A 22,139-nucleotide genomic window follows, 5' to 3' on the forward strand; every position below is an offset into this window, starting at 1 on the left:
GCTCTTAAATTAAAGGTCTGGGTTTTCTGAAACGACCCTACAGTGCACATCCCTAGCACCAGGAATTAGTGGCCTTTCTTTGAAAGCAAAGCAGACAACAAACTAAACCTCATGTAGGTCAGCGTAAGTACAAAGACATTCTTAAAATCGTGTTAAGTGTGTTGTTAAATCTTGGACAGGAATTGACATTTGCTGAAACTCTGGAAGAAAGGCAGCTGCTAACTGCCAGATGTGGAATGGGGCCAGGGAGCAGCTCTTTGTTCATGCTCTCAACAACCAGAGCTTTTGTATTTCATGGTAGAAACCAAGAGCTGCCAAGTTACCCTCTCTTACTAAAAACCCATAATAATCATAATAACAAAAGGTAAGCACTTTTATGTGCAAGATCAGCTAGCGTTCCCTTGCCTGCCGTACTGAGAAATAGCCGGAGCGGGTAGTTCCAACCCCGGGTGATGTTTCTCAGGTCTGTTGGCCGTCTTCTCCTTAAGTGTGCCACTCCACGCTCACACACTTACTAATTTTCTTTAGCAACATGTGGTAATTTAACCTACGTGGTACTAGGTAATTATGCACTCATTTACATTGGTACTACTTTAACATTATTATTAACATTGCTATTAGTCAAACGTACACATCCATCTGTGCCGAACAGCCCTGGACACTGGTCTACACACATCCCAGCCTGACAGACATCAGTAGCTTTGTGCTCAAGTTCAAGATCAGTTATTCCCAGGCACACAGAGTGCTATTACCATTTCTGGTAAAACATGAACTACCGTATGTATTACCTTACCCTGTATTCATCTATTTATGCCAGCTAGAAAAAATCCTCATTAACCAAGCCTCTTAGGGCTCTGGCTCCCCTGTATTTGCACAACAGTGCAAGAAACCTTAATGTGCACTGATAAAAATAAAGGCAATCAAGATCTTTCTTAATGCAGCAATACAAGAACTCAAATACAGTCTGGTAGCATTCCAAGTTTATAATAACATTTCCCTACTAAATATTGGGTGTTATTTCCATTGCAATCTGGAAACAAATTCTCCAGTGAGCTCCTTCTACCCAAGCCTACTGCTTTTAAAATTGCATTGCTGCTAATTTGCACTTGAATAACCTTTTCCTTCTGCAAACCGTAGATGTTAGTTTTGGCCTTTGGCTTTTCTAGCTGAAAACTACAAACAGATCCAAATTCAAATGTTATGAAGCTGTATCCACATTATAAAGAAAATGCTATTTATATTGAAAGACTCTAAACATATTAGAAACAGTTGATTAAATCCTGCCCTTTATCAACCCTATTGCACAGGCATTGTTCTAACATGTGTGTCTGAATTTAAGTTAGGTGTATATGACAGTGCAAACATCCAACCCTTACCAAATTAAGATCACCAAACTATAGGTTGGAGCTATGCCTACTAGCCTAGGTAATAATTAAAAAAGACAAATCATAACTGAAGTCAGGATTTCAGCAACGTACATGCACTCATGGAAAAAAACACAGCAGCAGGGGTTTACACCTAACAGCTTGGCTGCAGCTCCAACACCCCACTCCAGACACCTCTTTAGCCATCACTCTACACAACTTCTACTTCTTTTAAAGTTTTGTTGGAAAGCAATCATAGCAAAATATTTAATGTGATGTAGAAAGCACTAGAAGAAAAATAAGGAATGTCTTATATCCTGGAAGAACGACAGATTAGTCAGGAAACTGTCTTGAGTAAAAAAACCAAAGTGACAGCTGACCAGCTAGCAACAGGACAGGTTTCCTTTTTGAGTGTTTCCACTTTCCTCTTCATTAATGTAAGCAACTGTCAGCCACCTGCCCACATCTTTCCTTGCCTGAATTTGGGGGGGGGGGGGGGGGGGGGGGAAGCACGCATTCAAGTGCTTTCAAAAATGTTACTCAGATCTCTGGATAGTCTTGATGCACCATCACTCTCAACACGGCATAGAAAACCATCACTAAACAAGTGAAGCACTTGCTTCAGCTCCATCAGGCAATGCCCTGCCAGCCCAATTCACCAGCACAGCTGCTCTGGGAACCACCCAGACTACTGGGCTGCTTTGCCTCTTTGCTCTGCCTAAGGCAGTGCTACAACCCTGAATGCTGAACAGCTGTTACAACTTAAAAGCCAAGCAAACCCAACTGAGTTGATGACAATTTGGGGGGTGGGGGGGTGTTCACTGAGCCTTCATTTATAATTCAGGGATAAAACCTACTCTTATAATTAACCCAAGAGTCTCAAATAATTGGATAAAACTTGTGCTTTTGCTACTGTAAGTGAGAAAATATAATGAAATATTATCACAGTCCAGCTAGATGGTAACATTGACACCCTTATTAATAGGTTACTCCACCGCCCTTCAGGGGACAGTGAATCATCCACAACCACACATTGTTTTCCCCTTTCAAGTCTCTGAAAATCATTCTTCATAACATTTGTTGTTGTGGCTAACTAGGCGGGATTTTTCCCCCACCTGGTGGACTATCATCTGGTTAGAAAGTTCCCTTCATCTGTTATTTAATTGTGGAAAAAAAAAAAAGTGTTTTGTTAAACACTAAGCTTTCAGGCTTTATAGATACTGCTACAAAATTTCTGCTAACCTTACACACAAGCTGAACTGAAAACTCAACCCTGGTATCTGCCCTGATAACTTTTATTGAAGGTGACAGAAGGGGGACAACATGACCTACCACCAGCCAGCTTGGAGGAGGAGGAGGAGAAAACAAACAAAAGCATTCAAGCAAAATAGGCTGAAATTAAAACCGCTTACCCTTAATCAGCGCAGCAGAAGGAAAGGAACGAGACTTCCAGCCCCAGAGCTCTGTATCCAGCTCTTCCCGATGGAGAGCCAAGAACCATCCCACCTCACTGTTCTTCTCTCCTACCAGCCACACAGCTCTGCCACGTGGCCAGGCAACAGTGGCTAACTTGGGGGAGGCTGCAGTGGTGCTCAGCTGCCTCTGTCTGTCCTAATTGGCATCTCATTAGTGGGCTGAAAAAGGAACTTGTGGTGGAGGAGGCCTCACCAGGTGCTAGTCCATTACTCTGAATTCCAGTAACTTCCATCGACTATAAAATACGTCTTGCAGAGAGACTGGCTTGTCTGGGTGCTTGAGCACAGCAAAACAGCACAGTGGGTGCAGCTGTGCTGACACACCCTGATGCTCAGGCACAGCCCCCCAGGGTCCCCTGCCCTTCCCAAGGGGGGAGTGCACTCTCAGTCTGTCCTGATAATGTCCTGGCTGTTACAGAGGGATGTGTAAGAGCAGAGCTGTGTCCACAGAGCCATCTAACAAAATCGGTCAAGAATAACTTACATTTGTTTCTCTTTAATCCAGGTAATACAAAAGCTGATGTTTGATTCCCTGGCTTGTATTTTTTAGGGGGACCTACGATATGATACCAGCTATGAGGCAATACATGTTAAAACTCCAGCTGCAGTGGACAGGGTGTGAGTGATGCCAACATCAACCCAATGGCCTTCATCTGTTTTATTTCTTTATTAAAAAAAAAAAAAAAAAAAAAAAAAAAAAAAGAACAAAAGGACCCATGAAAATAAACCTGAAGGTGAATGCCTGGTATAGCACTAACAGCAACAGCAGGGCTAGATGATTAGTCCCTGACTTGCATAATCTTGAATTTAATCCCTAATGAGTTGCAGCTCAAACACCTACTTTTATGCTAACAAGAGTATGAGCTGCTGTGCAAAGGTGGCAGAATTTCATCTTTCCTGAACAAACTGTTGCCAGTACACGGCCCCTCTCCCCTGCAATCTATTAACGCTGCAGCCCGGCATTAGCCCTAGGTTTTGTTTCTCTGCTCCAACTTAATCTAATGCTTTGGTATTAATCTAATTATTATTTTTTTTATGTAAAGTATATAATCACCTCCTGTAGCAGGTATCGTGACCACTGACAGCTGGGCTTCCCCGTTGCCCCTTCCTCACGTCCCACCCCGCTCTCTGATGGAGGAGGCTGTCCTGTGAGCCCCTGCAGCCTCCTCTGCGTTGTGCTGGGCCAGACGATTTGTGCTCCCACAAAATCGGGGCTCCAGGGGGAAGGTGCCACCCCACAGCACGCAGCACAAACACCTCAGTCCAGCTGGGAAACGCTGGGCTGGAGCCCCTCTCCATCTTCCCAGCTAAGGGGCCTTGCCTCCTGGGGCAGGCTGGGCTCCCACCACGCTATTTTTCCCAGCCAAGCCCATGGCTTTGGCAGCAGGGTTTGCAAAAAGGTCCTCCAGCTCAAACTGCACGCTGTGAGACATAAACACAGGCCTTCTCCTGGATTTATGAAGTTTCAGTGCCCGGGGTTGTGAACTCCTACACTATTCCTTGCAGGAGACTGCACCGCAGCCCCGTTCTTCTCACAGTTAGGACTTTCTCCCAGTTTCCAATCTGAATTTATTCATCGCCAATTGGTAATGTGTTCTTCTAGCGCCGACATTCCTTTTAGTTAAAATCCCTCTCCTGGCTGTTCACCCACTCATGTGAGTGGGAAAAGCAGACATCTCATTCCAGCCTTCTATTTGCTTGGTTAAATAGACAGAGTCATTTTCCAACCTGCTGTAAGCCCCCACTCACAGCAGCCCGCTAGCAGTTCTTTCCCACACCTATCCCCATTGTACCCGTCGCAGATGAGCTCCTGTGAACGCCCTTCAGCCCACTCGTATTAATAGGTCCTTATTTCTTGCTGAAAATGCCTTGCCTTTTTCATGGCTGTGTATTGTGCATCTCTTTGTCAAGACAAATTTTCTTTTCCTTTCTGTCACCTCCAACAGCTCAGTCCTGTGGATTCATGGTGAGATTTTCCACCTGGTGAGTTCTGTACAAGCACATTTTCCCTGTTTCCACTGCACTGTTTTTTCAAGTCCATAACAAGCTATACTGATCTTCCCTGCAAATCCACCAACCTTGCATCAGCACGAACAGTTAATACACACAGTATTAGGTTTAGTATTGGTGCCTTTTCTTTAAAGGGCTGAAGGCCGCCTAACTGTACCGAGGTGGTATGAAAACAGCCGTCTGCGCGAGGATGTGTGCAGAAATGCTAGACTAAAAGGCAAGGTGTGTAAATGATCTGCTTTGAATACACATAGCACGTGAAGAAATCTTCTCTGAAAGAAAACTCATTTTCTAAAAATGGCCAAGTATCTTCTGGAAGTCACCTACACTTGTTTCAGGTCTTCTCTGTAATGCAGAAAATCAGCATTATTAGAGATTTCAGATAACCTCAGGTGAAATGTACAGCATGTAATCAGCCACTTTAGAGGTCACTCTAAAGTCTTACAGGTGAATTAAATAGACCTCCAGGATGTTGCACACCATAAAACTAACATCTACCGCTTTGTAAAGGCAGACACCTGCTGAGACAGAGCAAAAGCAGAACAGGGGATACAGCGTGGCTTGCAGTAAGAAATAGAATTCTAATCACAATAGCATTTTGGGGCACAATTAGACACAGAGCTCAAATTTTACTATATTCAGATATAAAAGAAGTTATTTTTGTTCATTTTTCAACACTGTGTGTGGGAGAACAAGTAAACAACACTTCAGGCTCTGCCTCAAGCACCTTTCTATCTGTTCCTTTCCAACGAGAGACCTAAGAGCTCTCACCTCGACTTCACCATGCACATCTGAGAAGGTCTGAGACCAGCTTCAGCTGAGACTTCAAGATGCACCAACAAGGTCAAAACAAATTGACAAATGAATGAGACGGGCACAGTCGTTCCTCCCGAAATATTTCCTAGGGGGCAGGTTCGGTAGGGAGTGCCAGGCTTGGCAGTTCTCAAAATTCATTATGGGCAACCGAGCGCCTGTTTTGGGAGCTGTGAATCCTTTCCATCCCAGTAAGGAGGCAACGCTTCCCTCAGGATTTGTTTGAAGAACATCCTTAAGAAAAGTGAATCAAAGGTTTCAGAAGGCCGTGCAGCAGAGAGGTTATCTCCTCTCCCCAAATCTCAGTTTCAGACATAACGAGTCTTTTTGTCAGAAGTTACAAGAAATTGCTTTAAACTGCTTTTAACTATATAAGGAAGCCGGGAGCGTGGAGACAATTAAATAATGCAAAAATATCAGTGGAAAATAACCCATTAAAACATGAATTACATTTTGAGATTTCTGTATATTGTATTCTCTTCAGATTTTCAAAGCAAAAAGGTACACTGCAACATTTATTCCAATACATTTTAAAGCACATGCAACACTGGTGTCCTATTTGTACATTAATTTCTAATGCTGTCCAAGAACCTTTACATTAAAAGCATACAAGAACTCACACACACGTGCACGTATTCCTTCTAGCATTAGTCCTGAGGAAAAACTTAAATTTTACTTGAGAAACCAAACTTCAGTTCTGCAAGTACATCTGGGAAATAACCCACCAGCTACTCTGAACTAATTCCTAACCTAAATACCTTGCGCTCTTCTGCAGTTTGGATCTGAGATATCTGCCATTCATCAGCTTGCAACGTTTGAAATTATTCAAAGCAGTCCAAGATTTACAGCACTGGAGACAAAAACTATATTCTCATTAAAAAACATGCTTGATGCAGATGAAGGATCATATGGAGATGCTAACATTCAAAACATAAAATTGATAAAACATAACCACGTACAAACTAGAAAACACATTACAGTTCTTTAAAGATTTCTCATTCAGTGTATAATTTGTGTAATTATACAGTCAGCCTTTTTTTCTGACTTAAATATTCAGGCCAACTTACAACAATAAAAAATTTGCTAAAATGACTTCTTGTAGAAAGAATGACAATTGTTTAAAATAAATACATATTTTAAAAGATCTTATATTGCTCTGAGACTATGTCCATCAAATCCCACTAGATGTCAGCGCTATAGAACCAGTTAGTTTCAGACTTAAAAACATTAAGTCCACATGGTTTATTTGTTATTGTTACCTTGTCTGTGAAGTACAGTACATGTCAACTACATGAATAACCAAGCAAGTATTTATGGTAGTAAACTGAACCCAAAATAACAGTCTCATTTCATTGTTTCCCCCCTCATTTACGTGATTTTAATAGAGGACTCAAATCAGTCTCATAATGCTGAAAATGTTTCCAAATAAGATGTAAATAATTTCAGTTTTTTCTAACCATTTTCCTAATGCAGTGACATGGACTTCTCACTTCAAAAAACCAGCACTACAAGCTCTTTTTGTCAGGTACTGTAACACCTTGAGGATAAAGCTCTTTATGTTAAATACAGTGTAGTTGATCAAGGTTGAAAATCATAAGGCACATGTTTTGTTTTTTTTTTTAAACCCACATGTTCTGAATTATTGTTACAATCATGCTATCTGGATAGCCCATCATAGCTACTGGTATTTTTTTCATGGTTTTGGACAAAAGGAATGAAAGACCATGAAATGCAGAAAAAATACAGAAAACCAAGAACGAAACAAAACACAACACATTGATACAACGTATGCTACAACAGCAATGATCAGATCTTCTCATTTCTTTGACCAACAAAACATTGACAATTGCAAAGCACTCTTTGTTTTGCACTGTAAATACCTGACTTTATTTAGATACACAGATGTTTATCACTGGATTGCCACAATACCTGAAATTAAAAAAAACAACAAACCCCCCCCCCCCCCCCCCCCCTTTTTTTTTTTCTTCTATCTTTTTTAACAAAACAAAGCTGCCAAGTAATTGTTCTTGGAAAAATATGAGAGAAATAATAGGTAACTACAAAAATGATGAACTAGAACAACATCTGAGAAGAGAATAACAGTTAAGGAACATATGAAACCAAATGGCAACAGTTCTAGGCATTTATTCCAAGATCTTAGAAAATAAAAAATATTCTTCATTGCATCACCATTTAAAGATAGAAAAACAAATTTTTAAATTAAGCCAAAAGAAGATGTGAATTGTTTCCTTATGTTTTCTATTTTAAGCCTTGTTTATTCACAGTACAAATATACCCTGCTGGTACATTTTTTTAGTCACAAGATGCACAGAGTCTGATCAGGAGCACTGTCTCCTTTCCTCTGTAAAACTACTCTGCCCTACAAAAACTCCAGCCCCCCCCCCCCCCCCGCCCCCCCCCAACTTTTCAGTGCCTTATTAAATTGCAGAACAGATCCAGAATCGAGTGCCTTATATGACCAGTAGTACTAAGTTCAGAGCATGCATCCCCACACACACGCTCAGCCAAGGAAAAAAATATTCAATGAATATTAGAAATCCACCTTAAGGCAAATAGATATGTATTTTTCTACCTCTGGCTGAAAATTTTTACTTTTCAAATTTCAAACATGAATCTGAAATTCAGTAAATGCACTAACGTTCGGCATAAAAAATGCTTTAACCAAAAAGAAGAAATAAAAAGGAAATGTTTTTCCCAACAATAAATCAATTATTTTGCCTTAATTCTACCTACATTTTGTTAAAGCATTTTATGCACTTTCAATAACATCAGATTGCAAGTTTTTTGGCAACTTTTTTTTTTTTTTAATAAAAATTCAGACAGTGTTCTCTGTTTGCAAACAGAACCACAACCTTAGTGCAATATTATATTTATTTCTTACAGTAATTTTGGTTGCCATACAAGAGTATTAAGGATTGGGGAAAAGTGCAAGTTACAGGAGCTTGATTTTTTAATCAGTTGAAATAAGAGGAATTAAAGCACAAAAATTACAGCAACATAGATAACGTGAACACAAGTTGTTACACAAACTATAGCGAGAAACATATTAATATCTAGAAAAGAAAAGAAAAAATGTAATGGAAAAATTGTCAATATTTGTGGCTCATACACATAATCATCGCCAGATCAACTGGGTAATGCTTTTTAAGAACTGAGAAAAAAAATAATCACTATTTTTATTAACTTAAGTACCACAAATAATTAACTTTTGTGATATGTAAATTCTGTAAATCAACAGTCACATCTAGTCATTTTATAATATATGAATTAAACTGAAAATGTTCTCAGACACCTAGGGAAAGGAGTCTGTGCAGTTATACACAATTTACATCTTGTAAGATTTTGGTATTGTATACACAAATATTACAGAAACTAGGCATGTAAATGCAATTTATTTAAATTACAGTATATAAACAAAAGTTGATCCTAAAACCCAGAATATCATAACATATTTCATAGATCTCTAACAACTTTTTTTCACTATCATAGTAGCATGAAATAAATGGGTCTTCTCTCCTCCCCCCAACATTTCCAGACTGATGAAAATACTCGGAGGCAACGTCGTATCTGTTACTATTGCTTTCTGTAGCAAAATCATCACACAGAGCTAGAGACCAATTCATCTTGGCAGAGGTGTATTTTATTGGTGAAAGTAGGTCCTCTCAGGTCTCCTTACCTTTACTTTGTAAGACACAATGTAAAAAATAAACTATTTCATTAGCTCTTTAATGTGTTAAACCTCTTTTCTACTAATTGTATTGTACCTAGTCTTTCAGTACCTGAAAAGATACATGAGCAAGAAACACACCTGTGTAAGAAAGGGATTACTGTAATTTACCGTGTATGTCAGCACTCGTTCAACGTAAATTCAACAAGAAGGTTGTGATTAAAAAGCAGCTTAAAAGTCAACTTCTACGTTTTCTTTTACTACTGTATTTTCTAATGTTATTTTCTGGCACATGTTTATAGAGGTAATATCAACTGTACCCAAAGAAACAAAAAAAGAGCATGGCATTAGTGGTTTATTTACTGAATTCTGTCATATCACCAAATGGAAGACAATGATGGCTAAATTACCATTTTTATACTTCTGAAAGTATTTGATGGCCTCAAGTTGCCTGTATTGACTATCTGAATGAAACTGCCATTTTCTACACCACCTATGGAAAAATTCAGTACTCCTGAAAGTAAAATGCCTTAGTACTTGAAATTTATTACAAGATCACTTGGAACTTTCAAATACAAATATAGTGTAGTAACAGATGTTAAGTCAAAAGATTTGTTGTTCCGTAAAGGGGGCAGGAGGCTAAATAAGTTGCTTTTTACGAGTATCCAATGCGTTGGTAACTATAACCACTTTTGAAGAAATATTCATCCTCCTTTGTAGAAGTTCTAGCAAAGATAGAAAATATAACACAGCTCTGCTGGTTCAGATGCATCCAAATGAGGTTGATTTTAAAAAGGTCAAGACTTTATAATTATTCCACAGAAATAGTAGTAAACCACAAAAGTTTTTTTGTTTGTTTTTTTTTTTTTTAATGTTTTTAACTTTCTAGCACTGAAGTGGCACAAAGGCTGCCCAGTAGACCAGCCACTTATTTTCTTAAAATATTGTGCTTATAAACTATCTGTACAACTATTTAAACTTGCAGTAAAGAAAGATATTTAAAATGCTAAACTTTATGTACTCATACTAGGGCTGTTGCAGACCTAATTAGACACTTGTTTGTGAGCAAAAATAATCACAATAAAAAAATTAGAGATAGGCTGGACCATATCAAGGACCATATCAAGGAAAGAAAGTTCAGGTACCTTGCAAAATGTAAGAGAACCTGAAAGTATGGTAGGTAGGCAGTCTAGCCATCCACACACAATTTACCCACCTTGAACATCTTGAATATTATGTCAATAAAGAGCTACAAAACTCACAGATATTAAGAGGTGTTAATTACAAGGGGAGTTCAAACATGCAGAGAGAGACTTGTTAACTTTAAAAAAAAAAGGAAGAAAAAAAAGTCAGATTAACCAAATCTGTGTGTTTCTCCCCTGCTGACTGAAGTCTCCTGGAAAGCTCTCGAGCTCTGTTACCCCACCACCCAGCCCACGCTTGGCCACAGCCACCCGCTTTCTAGCAGGGTGCACGCACCTCTCCTGAGACCTCACTAACAGCCGTGCAAAGAAATCACTGGTGGCTGATGGGCAGCATCCAGCTCCCCCTGAAGTGCTCAGTCTGCTGCCCCTGTCAAGAAGCCAAAACCTGTTAACAGCGATAAAAATGAGAAACTGGATACCTCCCCACCTCCCCTGGCCCTTGGAACACATGCATTCCGAGACGTTATACACCTCTTTCCATCTTGGCATTACCTTTTTACCTTTTTCATTTTTTTTTTTTTTTTTTTTTTTTTTTTTTTTACAAGCTGAAACATTCCCATTTCTGCTAACAGGCTGAAGTCCCTCTCTCACTTAAAATACTGGCAATCTTCCCACTGACTTCAATGGGAACATTCATCTATCTTTTTCTTCTTTCTTGGCCCAATGTTCAAAATAGCTAAGGACTTACCACTCACTGAATTAAACAGCATCTCCCAGGGTTCAACGTATTCAAGTATCTGACTGTGAAGTCCAAAAGACGCGTCTGTACATAACCCCGAATTTTTACTGGCTTGTAGAGTTCATATTGCAACTTAGCAGTAGTTTAGCTGGTTGAAAACTGGGGGGTCTCAGGTTCAAACTAGCTTCATTTTGTTGTACCTCTAAGTGTGCGTTCCTCCTCAGTTTTTTATGCAACGTCTGCATCATCTTACAGGTCAAGTCAATGGAGCACGTATTGAACTTGTTCTGCCACCTTGGAAGAGTGCTAAATATAACTGCAGAAATAAAGAAATACCAGGTAAAACAGAGCAAGGTTACCTTTGAACTAATTCCAGCAGAACAACCAGCTTCACTGCCAAAAAATCAGAGCTAAACTAGTAAAAACCAGTATTATGAACCCCTGCACCTGTCTCAATATTGTGCCTCTGCTACTAATAAAAACGGGTTTGAATGGTAATGAAGCAATCTGTCCTCTTAAAACGAACTAAGGGTTGGGGAAGGAAGCCAGCTCGGAGACTGAATGTCAGGAAGAGTAGACAGTGCTTTTCAATAAAAAAATGAAACGCTGGCAATTTTAAATCGAAAGAAAAGTGGTATGTAATGGTCCCAGCAGAAGTGCATTATCAAGAGATAGTATTTTTGAAGTTAACAATTTTCTCTCTCTCTCTCTCGTATCTCCCCACAACTTTGAAATAAAATGGCCCCACTTGCGTAACATATTTAGATTTATGTTTGGGCATGTAGCACAGTCTGCATTACCTGAGTACCAGGAATTGAACTGGTGTCCCCCGTCCCGTCCCCGTCCCCCCCGTCCCCCCCCAATTTTGCTGGCACTCGCAGACAGACAAGGCATTTGGGGTATTTCAGTACCAGCCCATCTCTAGTTATCAACAGAAGTTTGTGAGGCAAAATAGCTATTCTTATCTGTCCAGCAGCTGTTTCAAAGCTCTTTCTATGTTCATTCTGTGCCCAACTCTAGTCACTCCAAGGTCTATCAGATCTTCCTTTTGTAGATTTGGTAAATGAGTGCCATCTATTTCATTGTCCATAAATGTTTCTTTATGTTCACCTAAGTTTAGACTTTCCAACCAATCTGCCACATCTGGTTTAGTCCACAGGTGGACAGGCTTAGTTGTAAAAGGCTTATTTGAGATTGGCTGTTGTAATATTGAGGGAGAAGGAGACCTGCTGCGCCCTGTGGTCAAGCCAAATAAGTCCCCTGAAGGGGGCTGGCTGGGTAGGCTAAATACATCGGACAAAGTTGGAGAAGGAGATGAAGCTGAAGCAGAAGCAGTCAGAGGAGCAGGCATGATGTCTTTATTAATCTCTGTTGGTGAAACCACAGGGCTTGGAGCATGTCTTGCTCCTGAGGTCCTACTGTCATAGTCTGGGGACCTGCTCTGCAGTGTGATCGGCTGGCTGGTTCCAGGTCGGACAGTAAAAGTGATTGTTGTACTTCGTGTACCTGAGACAGTACTCATGACTTCCGTGCTCCTGAAATTGTAAACAGACATGGTAAGTTAGGTATATCAGCCACCAGCTGAAAGGTTGTCCATATCAACATGTGGTAAATACGGTTTTGGAAAGCTTGAAATTTTTCATTTTTTAATGAGCAACATCAGGTTAAAAGTACTAAGACGGTATCATTAAATCTTTTCCATAAAACAATCATCAATGGTAAGCCATAGTTAAAAACAAAACCTTTCCTTATGAGCAGGTCAGAAAAACACTTTCCAGAGCACATTCTTCCTTTTTGAGGCCACGCCAAATTAACTCATGGTTAAATAGGAAACACCGAGTGGAATAAGCACACGAGCACTTTGTGCTCCCCATGAAGAGCAATCACGAGTTGAACCTCGCTTCACTGTGCAGAGGGGGGGATCTTTCACTTCAGTTTTAACCTACCAGTTTTACACATAGTTAGGTAACATAGCTAATAATAGTAATTACAGAAAGTACTGGAAGCATTGGATTTTGGATCTTTGGGCATCTACGCAGTGAATTTTACAGTACATTTGCATTTTAGGATCTGTTTGTATTCCCATTTGTTCACGGAACATGCTCTGCAAGCACCTCTTATTTCCCTTTCTGTTCAGCTGGCCTTTTCATGCTTCAAAAATATAACAGTCCTAAGGTTCATAAAAGGTCTTCTGTGTCCATTTCCTTCTACACAGAAATTATACTGTGGCAGTTTCACTACAAAACTTAAGGAGACAAAATTCTTGTTACTCTGCATGCCCAGAGGTGATGTAGTTACGATCAAGTCACTGGCACCTCTCTCTTGCCTAAAGAAAAAGTGAGATTACAAACCAAGCAGGCATGAAACTTGCCGAGAGGGCAGCTCTGATGCCAGGGCTGACAGCGCGGGTGAAGGAGCAGATGAATCTGCTTTTGTCTACTGGCTATAGAACAAATTTAGAAGCAGAAGATCCAGGTTCAGGTCTGTTCATATCATGAAAGGCTTAACACCACAGCCCTTACTTCTTACGAGAAATGTCTGCCAGTCAGCCTCCACACTTGAGGATCTTCCACAGAACCCCTGGGTGCCTTATCCTTCGGAGTTTTTCACTTTAAAATACCTTGCCAAGTAGGAAAACATTCAGACAACTAATTTCAGGCACTTCCAGACCAAAGGAAGGATTTATTTCTCCTTGAAGTGAAGTCACAGACTCCAGAGGATGACCTGGAGGATGCCATACTTAGATTTCTAACCCAGACCTTGACTGAAGCCCTCTGTATCTGAGCGCAGATTGTCCCCAGGCCTGACCTGCCATGCCAGGGCAGAACTGATGATGACTTGGGTGCACGATGTCGGATACAAATGCTTTAATTAATAATGCGGATTCACCACTGTGCAGAAATGATCTTATGGAGCCAAAGAAATAGCGTGGTTCTAGAGCTGCTGTATTTAAAATGCTGTTACGGAAGAAACTGGTCTCTTCCTAAGTCATTGCTTAAAGATTTTGTGTTAATTGTCACCAAACGAAGTAGCAAAAATGATTCACACAGCAGAGGTCAAACCCCACATCTGTTCCCTCTGAAGGATGTCCCTCACCACTAGATCCTTTTTATAAATGAGAGGCCCTCTCTTGCTCCTCTGCCTTAGGTAATCATGACAGCTTTGCTCCTCCCTTTGGAGTGCTGCGACTGCTGGGAAGGAGGACATAGCATGCTGGGTTGTCCTGTCTTGCTGGGTCTGCTCCCCAGTGCAATGTGATTGTGAACATCCACGGAAGAGGAGTGACTTGTCTTTGGTCACCCACATCCTGAACAGAAGAGTGGTTAAAATCTCAAAGAAGACGATGGTGGTACCAGCACTTTCTCATCATCTACCCTAACCCATTCCCCCTGTGAAGTACTCATCCCTTACCAAGAGGGACAAATGCAGGAAGCTAACCTGAGGCACTGACAATGGGCTATTCATCCCTTTGTCTCATATGAACCTTACTGTGGTCCTGGGAGTGCTGAACTGGAGACCTTCTTCAGTGTTTCCTTGCTTCGCACCTGGCTGTTGTGAGCCCTGGTAGCTACATATTCCCTGCATCTTGTCTGGGGCCGTGGCACATAATTAACAAACCTAGATATCAGGTAACCTACAGCACTGCTACACCAAGATTCAGAGCATGCTTGTACCACAGCGAGTCTCATTCAAATGAAGCTCCAATACCTTGTTATTAGAAAAGCACTAAGAATAACTTTTTGGAGAACGTACATGTTGTTCACATGAGCAGTCCCACTGTTTTCCCATAAATTGTTCCATATATTTCCATAGGAACAGGGGAGATCTTTTTGAGAGTTGAAAGATTGGTACTTCACTTAAAACAGTAGGAACAACACTTTTAGCGCTTAGGTCTTTGTAATTTAACAAAGAAAGGAAATATTTGGCAAGGTTTTGAGTGTTTCCTGTTATTTTTTTTGGAGCTTAATGGCTCTTATTGTCTTCCAGGACTGGAGCTAAGCATTCTTACAAATAAAATGTCTATGGCAAGAAACTATTCAACCCTGCTAACCAAGGGGAGCAAGTTATTCCTACCTACTTCAACTCAGGAGTCTCATGTATTTTAATAAGGCATGATAGAATTTTAAATCAACAAAAGACCCACTTTGAAAAAGGCTGGGCTAATGCCGTCCTAGTGCTTGTGAGAAGAGCAAGTCAAGTTTTGTATGAATGTGGAAGTATCTCCCCATCTCTCTGTTATCCTTTTACTTAACTTTCCTGTCTTGCAAATACTAGAATTTACGGTTTTATTCACACCCATTGTGGCAATATCAAATGGATGATGAAAATCTATCTTCTATTACGCTAGATGCTGAAAGATCACTTCTGTTACTTGACTGACAACTCCAGGCTCAGTGCACACCTTCTGCTTTGTAACTCACTTTTGCTGCTGTTTCTCTGTATTGTTCCTTTCATAGACTCCCTGTTCATCCTGGATCAGGAAACCACTGTCACTGTTCCTTTAAAGAAAGTATATTAAGTCAGTAAAACAAAATCCCGCAAAGTAAACTGTGTGCTCTTATTTTAAGTATTCCTTAGACTAGTGTTACCTAACCTTCTTGGAGCCACAGGCAGTAAGACTGGGTGAGCAAAGCAACACAGGCCACGTTGCACTTTGCTTTCTGTCAGCCTGGATCAAAGTAATGGCTTTGCATGGCTACAAGCAATATTAAAGTATCTGCGGGCATTTTGCTTTTTTCAAGCCATAGGTTCTGGACTACTGACTGTTCAAATACATCTTTGGAACAATGATAAGATTTTTTTTTTTTATTTTAGCTGATTAATGACGTTTCAATACCATCTCAGTTTATAGCCACATCAGTACTGAACCTGTCTTAAGTATTAACCCTTTTATCAGAAAGCTCAGAGCACGTTAGCATTAACAGCCTTGATCCTACAGGAATACACCTTCTTCAAGAAAGTTCTTGAGAACACAGACAAGTCTGTGAGTCAGTATGTGTCCTCACTGCTGCAACAGCAGTCCTGTTTAGGACAAGTCTGAACCACAGCAACCTGAGGTCACTGCTGCCTCCAGAATTATTCAGCACCCTGCAAGCCTGAGTATGCGCTTGGTTCCCAGCTGCTGTGCTTCAGCCCGCTCTGCTACCAGCTCCGCAGCCTCATGGCACAGACACAGCCCTCCTGAAGGTCATGCAAGTCTGCTGAAGCCCACAGTTGCATTTCCCGGCTTTCAGTTTGAAATCTTTTATTCCAAGACTCATTTTTTCCCTTTCTTTTACCTGCCGTGTGCCCTCCAGCATGTTACAGAGACTGTTGTACTGTAATTGTAATCAAAGAAAAACACATGCTTATTTGTGTAATGCCTATGCATCCTAAATTATAATTTATGCCATCTCCAATACAATCTGTGATGCAGATACAGCCTTGAAACCATTAGCTGTCTTGCATTTTACGGTTGATTGGTATCCTGGTCAATAAGGAGCAAGCGCATTCCAGCTGGAAAGTCGGCATGTTTTTGTTGTGTTGTGGGATTTCCAGATTTTTAATAAGAGCAATTTCTGATGCCTGATTTGATCATCTGTTACACTAAACAGATTAAATCCACATTAAACCTACCTAACCCCAAATTTCATTTTAAAAAGGTGAAAAGTCTGATAATTATTTTAAATAGAATTTGCTCTATTAGTATCAGCATATGGTAGTAATTTACAAACATTTGCTGCTGTAAGATTGCACTGATTGCAATGCCCATTATGTTGCTTCATATTAAAATCACAATATATAATTCCTATGTCACAATGATGCAGCCTCCAAGTATAAAAGTCATCAACACAGCTTGTAGGCAAGAAATTCTTTCAGATTTTAAATTAGATTTGCAGGATTCAAATTTACTGTTAACTTAATATCAGAAGCAAACCAGTGAAAGATGGCACACTGCAACAGCTCCTAGGAGCCTCCCATGTAAAAAACAAAAAAACTATCATGCTCTCATGGGAGCTGTTTTGTCCTGCAACTTGCCAAAAGATTTGCTGTTTCTGACAAAGATCTTCGTATTAGAGGAAAAAATCTTAACCACCAAGAAAACTAGTGAGTGAAATGAGTCTCTACATAAAGGCACTGCGAGAAATTAACTTTTTACAGATTTTTGAGAACACAGACCCCAAACTTTGCCTTTATCTCTTATAATATTTTTACTTTATTTTTGGATTGTCAAAGGAAAATTGTATGGTAGGAAAGTAAGACAATAATTGTCTGTTTGGGGGAAGATTAAGAACAAGGGCTGACGTGATGACTGGCAGGATACAGAGCTTCTTATAATAGTGTTATTTTAGTGAGAAGAACCGAGAAATGGTTACTGCCTATTGCAAGTAACACTCTGGTTGGAGTGAAGAATATTCATTAAGGTCTGTGGGAGTGTGTTCAAGAACAACAGTTTCCATGTAAATGGCACAAATGCCTGGAAACTGGCAGTAAGGGAATGGTGCTGATGAGGGGCAGAGGACCAGGAGACAACCTCAGCCCTCTCTCCTTGAAGAGCTGCAGGAAAAAAGGTCAAGGGAAGCTGAAAGGAGAAAGGGGGAAAACCCACAGCTTCCAAGGATGAAAGACTCGACTGCGATGACCGCAGCAGACCTTGATTATTTCAAGGGCTAGTTTGTCTTTACTTTTAACCTCCCATAGGTATGTAAAACAGCACTAATCATCCCTCTCCTCTCCTTCACCTCCACAAATCCAGCAGAATGTGGACACAATTGAAAAACTTATTTAGGTGCTCAGACCTAGGTTCAGGAATCTGGTCTTGAGTGCTCATGTTATCAAAACATTTGCTGAATACTTCTCTGATGGAAGTCGCTTCTTTTTTCAGCTTGAGAAGACATCCTATTTCTGGTTTTAGAATGGCTACCATTTCTGGATTAGGATGGTCTAATCCACATTGTACTTTGTAATGAAATCATTATACTTTGTAACAAAGTCAACACCAAAATCACTAAAATGCAATAACAATGAGTGAGCATTAAAAAGAAGCAGAATGTACAACATAGAATACTCTATGCTTAATGGTCGTCACTTACTTCATGGTACTTCAGCATGACCCTCTTCTGACAACAGCAGTCATGACAGCAAATAAAAATGACAAAATGGAATGACTGAAACACTGCAAAAATTACGGACAAAGCAAGCAATCCCGTGATATTGGCTGACAAACGGTTAACAACATGAAATGAATCTAATGGGACAGCAGTAAAGTGAAAAATCAAGGCTTGAGAATTATCCCAGCAGATACATATTTCATCATCTGTGAAATCCAGACATCCTTTACAATAAATCAAATGTAGGATCAGCCCCTGTGCAGGACTTGCTACTCAGTTCAGTTCTGCCTTACCTGTTTGTGAAATACCAGGAACTTTTCCAGATAATATAAAAAAAAATCAGAGATGGAGAAAAACCCTGACCATAGGCAGTTTCACTTTTAAAACTTGTTATGCCAACACAATACAGGTTATTTTTCTTAAAGGACTCGATCCTGCATGGTTAAGCATCCTTCATCACTCCCACATTTATCATGAGCATTTCCCACTACTAGGAGTGACACCCAACCTGCCCCAGAGGCCACAGGGACATGGTGCAAACGCAGCCGGAGAAACATAAGCACCATCTGAAACAGAAATCGTTTCTCCCTATGGCAAAGCTATTGATCATTTTGGTATGGTGATGGTAGAGAGCAGCGGCAGTTGCTGTTCATTATTCCTTACTAGTACACTGGAGTTGAGGTGGAAGGATGCTGTTTTCACTGGGGGCTGTGGGTTTTCTCCTTTGCAGACACTGGGTCTATTCTGCATTAATCACGCTGACATTATTCAGTCGATCTCACAGGCTTGCACTTTATCATTATGTTGCTAAGCGACTGCTGGGTTCACAGACAGAGCGAGCACTCCTCCCTTAACCTGATAAAACCCCCTGCATTAGTCTTCTCTCCATTTCTTTTATCAGCTCCACGTAAAAGTCAGTAGCCTTTCAAGTGAATTTATAGCACCACTATATTTATAGCATCATAGTCGATACTACCATTACCCGTCTCCGTCCCCCTCGCCTCACCGGCTGACAGCAGAGCACGACCTGCCGAGCTGTGGGGCTCCCCCGGGCTGGGTTTTCCCATCTGTACCTGTGCGTATGCAAATTCAGAAATGGGAATCGCGACCAGAGCTCATAACTGAGGCTTTAGTTCAGGGCTTTTGGGTCAAATGGAGCCCTGTAGCCCAACATCCCCAAACTTTTCTGTAAGGAAGGATGGGCACAAATGGAGGAAGTGACAGTCAGCTGGTGTGGCCCTACTACATGGAGAGACCAGGTAAAAATCTGTCACCAGAACTGATCTCCAAAATTTCTTAAAGTAAATGATGGCCAAAATTGGGAGTAGGATCTGGAGCTCTGTTCCAAAACCTTCTGATCAAACCCTTCAATTATGCTTTGATTAGTACAAAGTAAGCAAGCACAACCTTTTGCTTCTTTCTCATTTTCCTTCCCCTACCATTATCCTTCTTCCTATCCCACGGTTGGTCACTGCCTTGGAGAAGCAGATGGTTTCCAGACAAACATTTCCATGCTCTAGTTAAAAATCTTGAAACTCTGTGTCTCCATAAGAACCAAGGAAAACTATAAATACACTGTAAAATTATCATTAAACCAATGTGCAGAGAGAAAAAGCAATTCTAGGGTCATTTTTTAATGTAATAATTGAGAGAGAAATGCTGCTCAGTACTGTAGAACAATCTCTTCCTAATCTTCACTTATCAAAAACAGAAAGAAGGTATTTTTATGGGTTTCTGTAACAAGCCATTACCCAACTATCTATAACTTAATTCACCTCTATGCTACCCTAACAGGGCAAACCACAATTGTATGTCTACTGGCTGTGCAAAAGTAACTCTTAGTGATATTTAGGATTCCCTATCTGGGCTATAACTTCCTGTATGTCCCTATGAGCAAATACTTATTTTTAATTTCATCAGGCTGCTAGTGCTGTGAAGACAATCCAACTGAGTCTGTGAACTATGTTCCTATTTATAACACTTCCAAATATTTCTTTTTGGCTGAAGGATATGAACAGGCGTACTCATTTTTTAGCATTCTTCCTTTAGCAGAGCTAACGAGTTGTTCTTTAATTTAGCAGAATCCCTGCTTTCCATGAGCTAAAATTCCTTGCTCCCTTTCTAATGCTATCTCACAGAAAAGGGCTACAAGCTGCACAACTGGTTGTCCTAGGCTTTACAGTATCAGAAAAAAAAAGTCAAGAAACTCTAAGAAAGTTAGCTTTAAAATTTAAATATTAGCTTCAATACATGGCATTGTGGCAAGATGGTATTCCTTGGTCACAATATTTGACAGCTTTGTAAAAAACTGTGTCAGCTGTGCAATTGGGCTAGAAAGGCTGTAATTTATTTAACTTTCTAAAAGACAAGGCAGGAGTACAAGCAGTTTGAAAAAATGTGTTTGCCTGGGAAGCGTTTACCATGCATCTGTCTCTTTTATGCAGGCACCTTTGAGAACAGAAGTAAAATTTAATGCAGACAGTTCAGGGCATAATCATACATAGCACAACAAAAAATCAGAGCATTTTCTTCACTGTGATTAATTTTGCTATTAGCCACATGCTCCCTCTTTCATACTCTTTAGCAAGCACAGAAATCAATCCTCTCTCATCCATCCGCAGAACGTGGAGCTGGTTAAGGTCAGAGAGAGGGGAAGGTGCCAGCCTTGCTCCAGGGGCTGTCAGGAACTGGGCACAGGTGCAGCCGGGCAGACACCACCTAACAACCCACCGCTGGCTTACAAATAGGACTTCTGAGTCTACAAGAGTGAACTTCTCCATTTACAACTCTCTACCTCACTCGTGTGAGGATGAAAAGGAATTGCCTGCAGCACCTTTTACAACATATTTTTAATATCTGTAGATAGCTGGCTCTCTTCTGCTGTCTGATTTATGACTTAGCTTAAAAAAGAAATCCTGAGTAACCTTTCTGATCATTTTAGTATCTTCAGTTCACCTCAATTAAAAAATTATGTAATCATATCAGTTTTGAAAACAGAAGGAAACGAAGTACAGCTCTCTTACCTTCCATTCCCACTGGGAATTCTGTGGAGGTGTCATTTTCTTCCACAGTCAAATAGCAGCCAAGAGTTTTGCTGCTCTATGCCACTGACAGCTTTTCTTATTTATTACCTGATAGGTCTTTTGGTATTGTTTTATCCCAAGGTCCTCTCTCTAGTTTGCAAAGATGCCTGTTTGGGTTTACTTTTCAGGAAAGAAGTAGGATTTCAGCCACGTTGAAATAATGTTTTCTATGGGTTTGGTTCCAAATTGAGTCTCTGTATTCCATAACGAAGACTAGGTAATTTGCCAAAGCTGAATTATAAGAATTAAAAAAGCTAAAGGACAGAAAAGCAACAAAACTTTCTAACACTGTCCAAGTCAGATCATTCTCTAAAATGTAACACATATGGGACTACTCTTGCTTAGATGACAGGTTTTTTTCTCCAATAAAGTGATATAATAGATTTTCTATTTTCTCCCCAGCCTTTATACATGTTTAAATGTTTTTTGACAAAAATGATGTATCTCTATTTGCTTCTACTTTTCATTTTCCTCTAAGTAATGATAATATTTTGACATACTTACTGTATGTTGTAGTCGCTAGCCTCAGTTATTTTCTAATAAAAAAGAGATGCTAAAGATCTCTACTGTATCCTGGAAATAGCTATCAGTTTAAATATAAAAGATGATAAATAATATTATACATATGAAGCTAGAGGCAACATGTTCATGTAGCTTAACAAGAAAGCTGATCAAAGTCTAGCAGAAATGATATTCTTGAAGGCATGAGAAAAATAATATGAAATGAAACT

General features: G+C 40.1%; 1 protein-coding gene across 9 annotated transcripts in view; it reads right to left on the minus strand.

Annotated features, from left to right (window-relative positions):
- Nucleotides 1-8,536: 8,536 nt before the first annotated feature.
- SHANK2 (SH3 and multiple ankyrin repeat domains 2) overlaps nt 8,537-22,139 on the minus strand; it is a 354,480-nt gene continuing 340,877 nt past the window's right edge. For 6 of the 9 annotated variants that reach the window (XM_040608429.1, XM_040608432.1, XM_040608431.1 and 3 more), the window contains one exon: nt 8,537-12,769. In XM_040608429.1, the coding sequence (XP_040464363.1) occupies nt 12,196-12,769 (574 nt within the window). In that variant the 3' untranslated portion in view covers nt 8,537-12,195. Of the gene's footprint in view, nt 12,770-18,307; nt 18,335-22,139 lie in introns of all 9 variants that reach the window. The other 3 variants (XM_040608435.1, XM_040608433.1, XM_040608434.1) reach the window with 3 other exon arrangements.

Source organism: Falco naumanni, chromosome 10, assembly GCF_017639655.2.
Source record: "Falco naumanni isolate bFalNau1 chromosome 10, bFalNau1.pat, whole genome shotgun sequence".
In the NCBI taxonomy this organism is placed as follows: Eukaryota; Metazoa; Chordata; class Aves; order Falconiformes; family Falconidae; genus Falco; species Falco naumanni.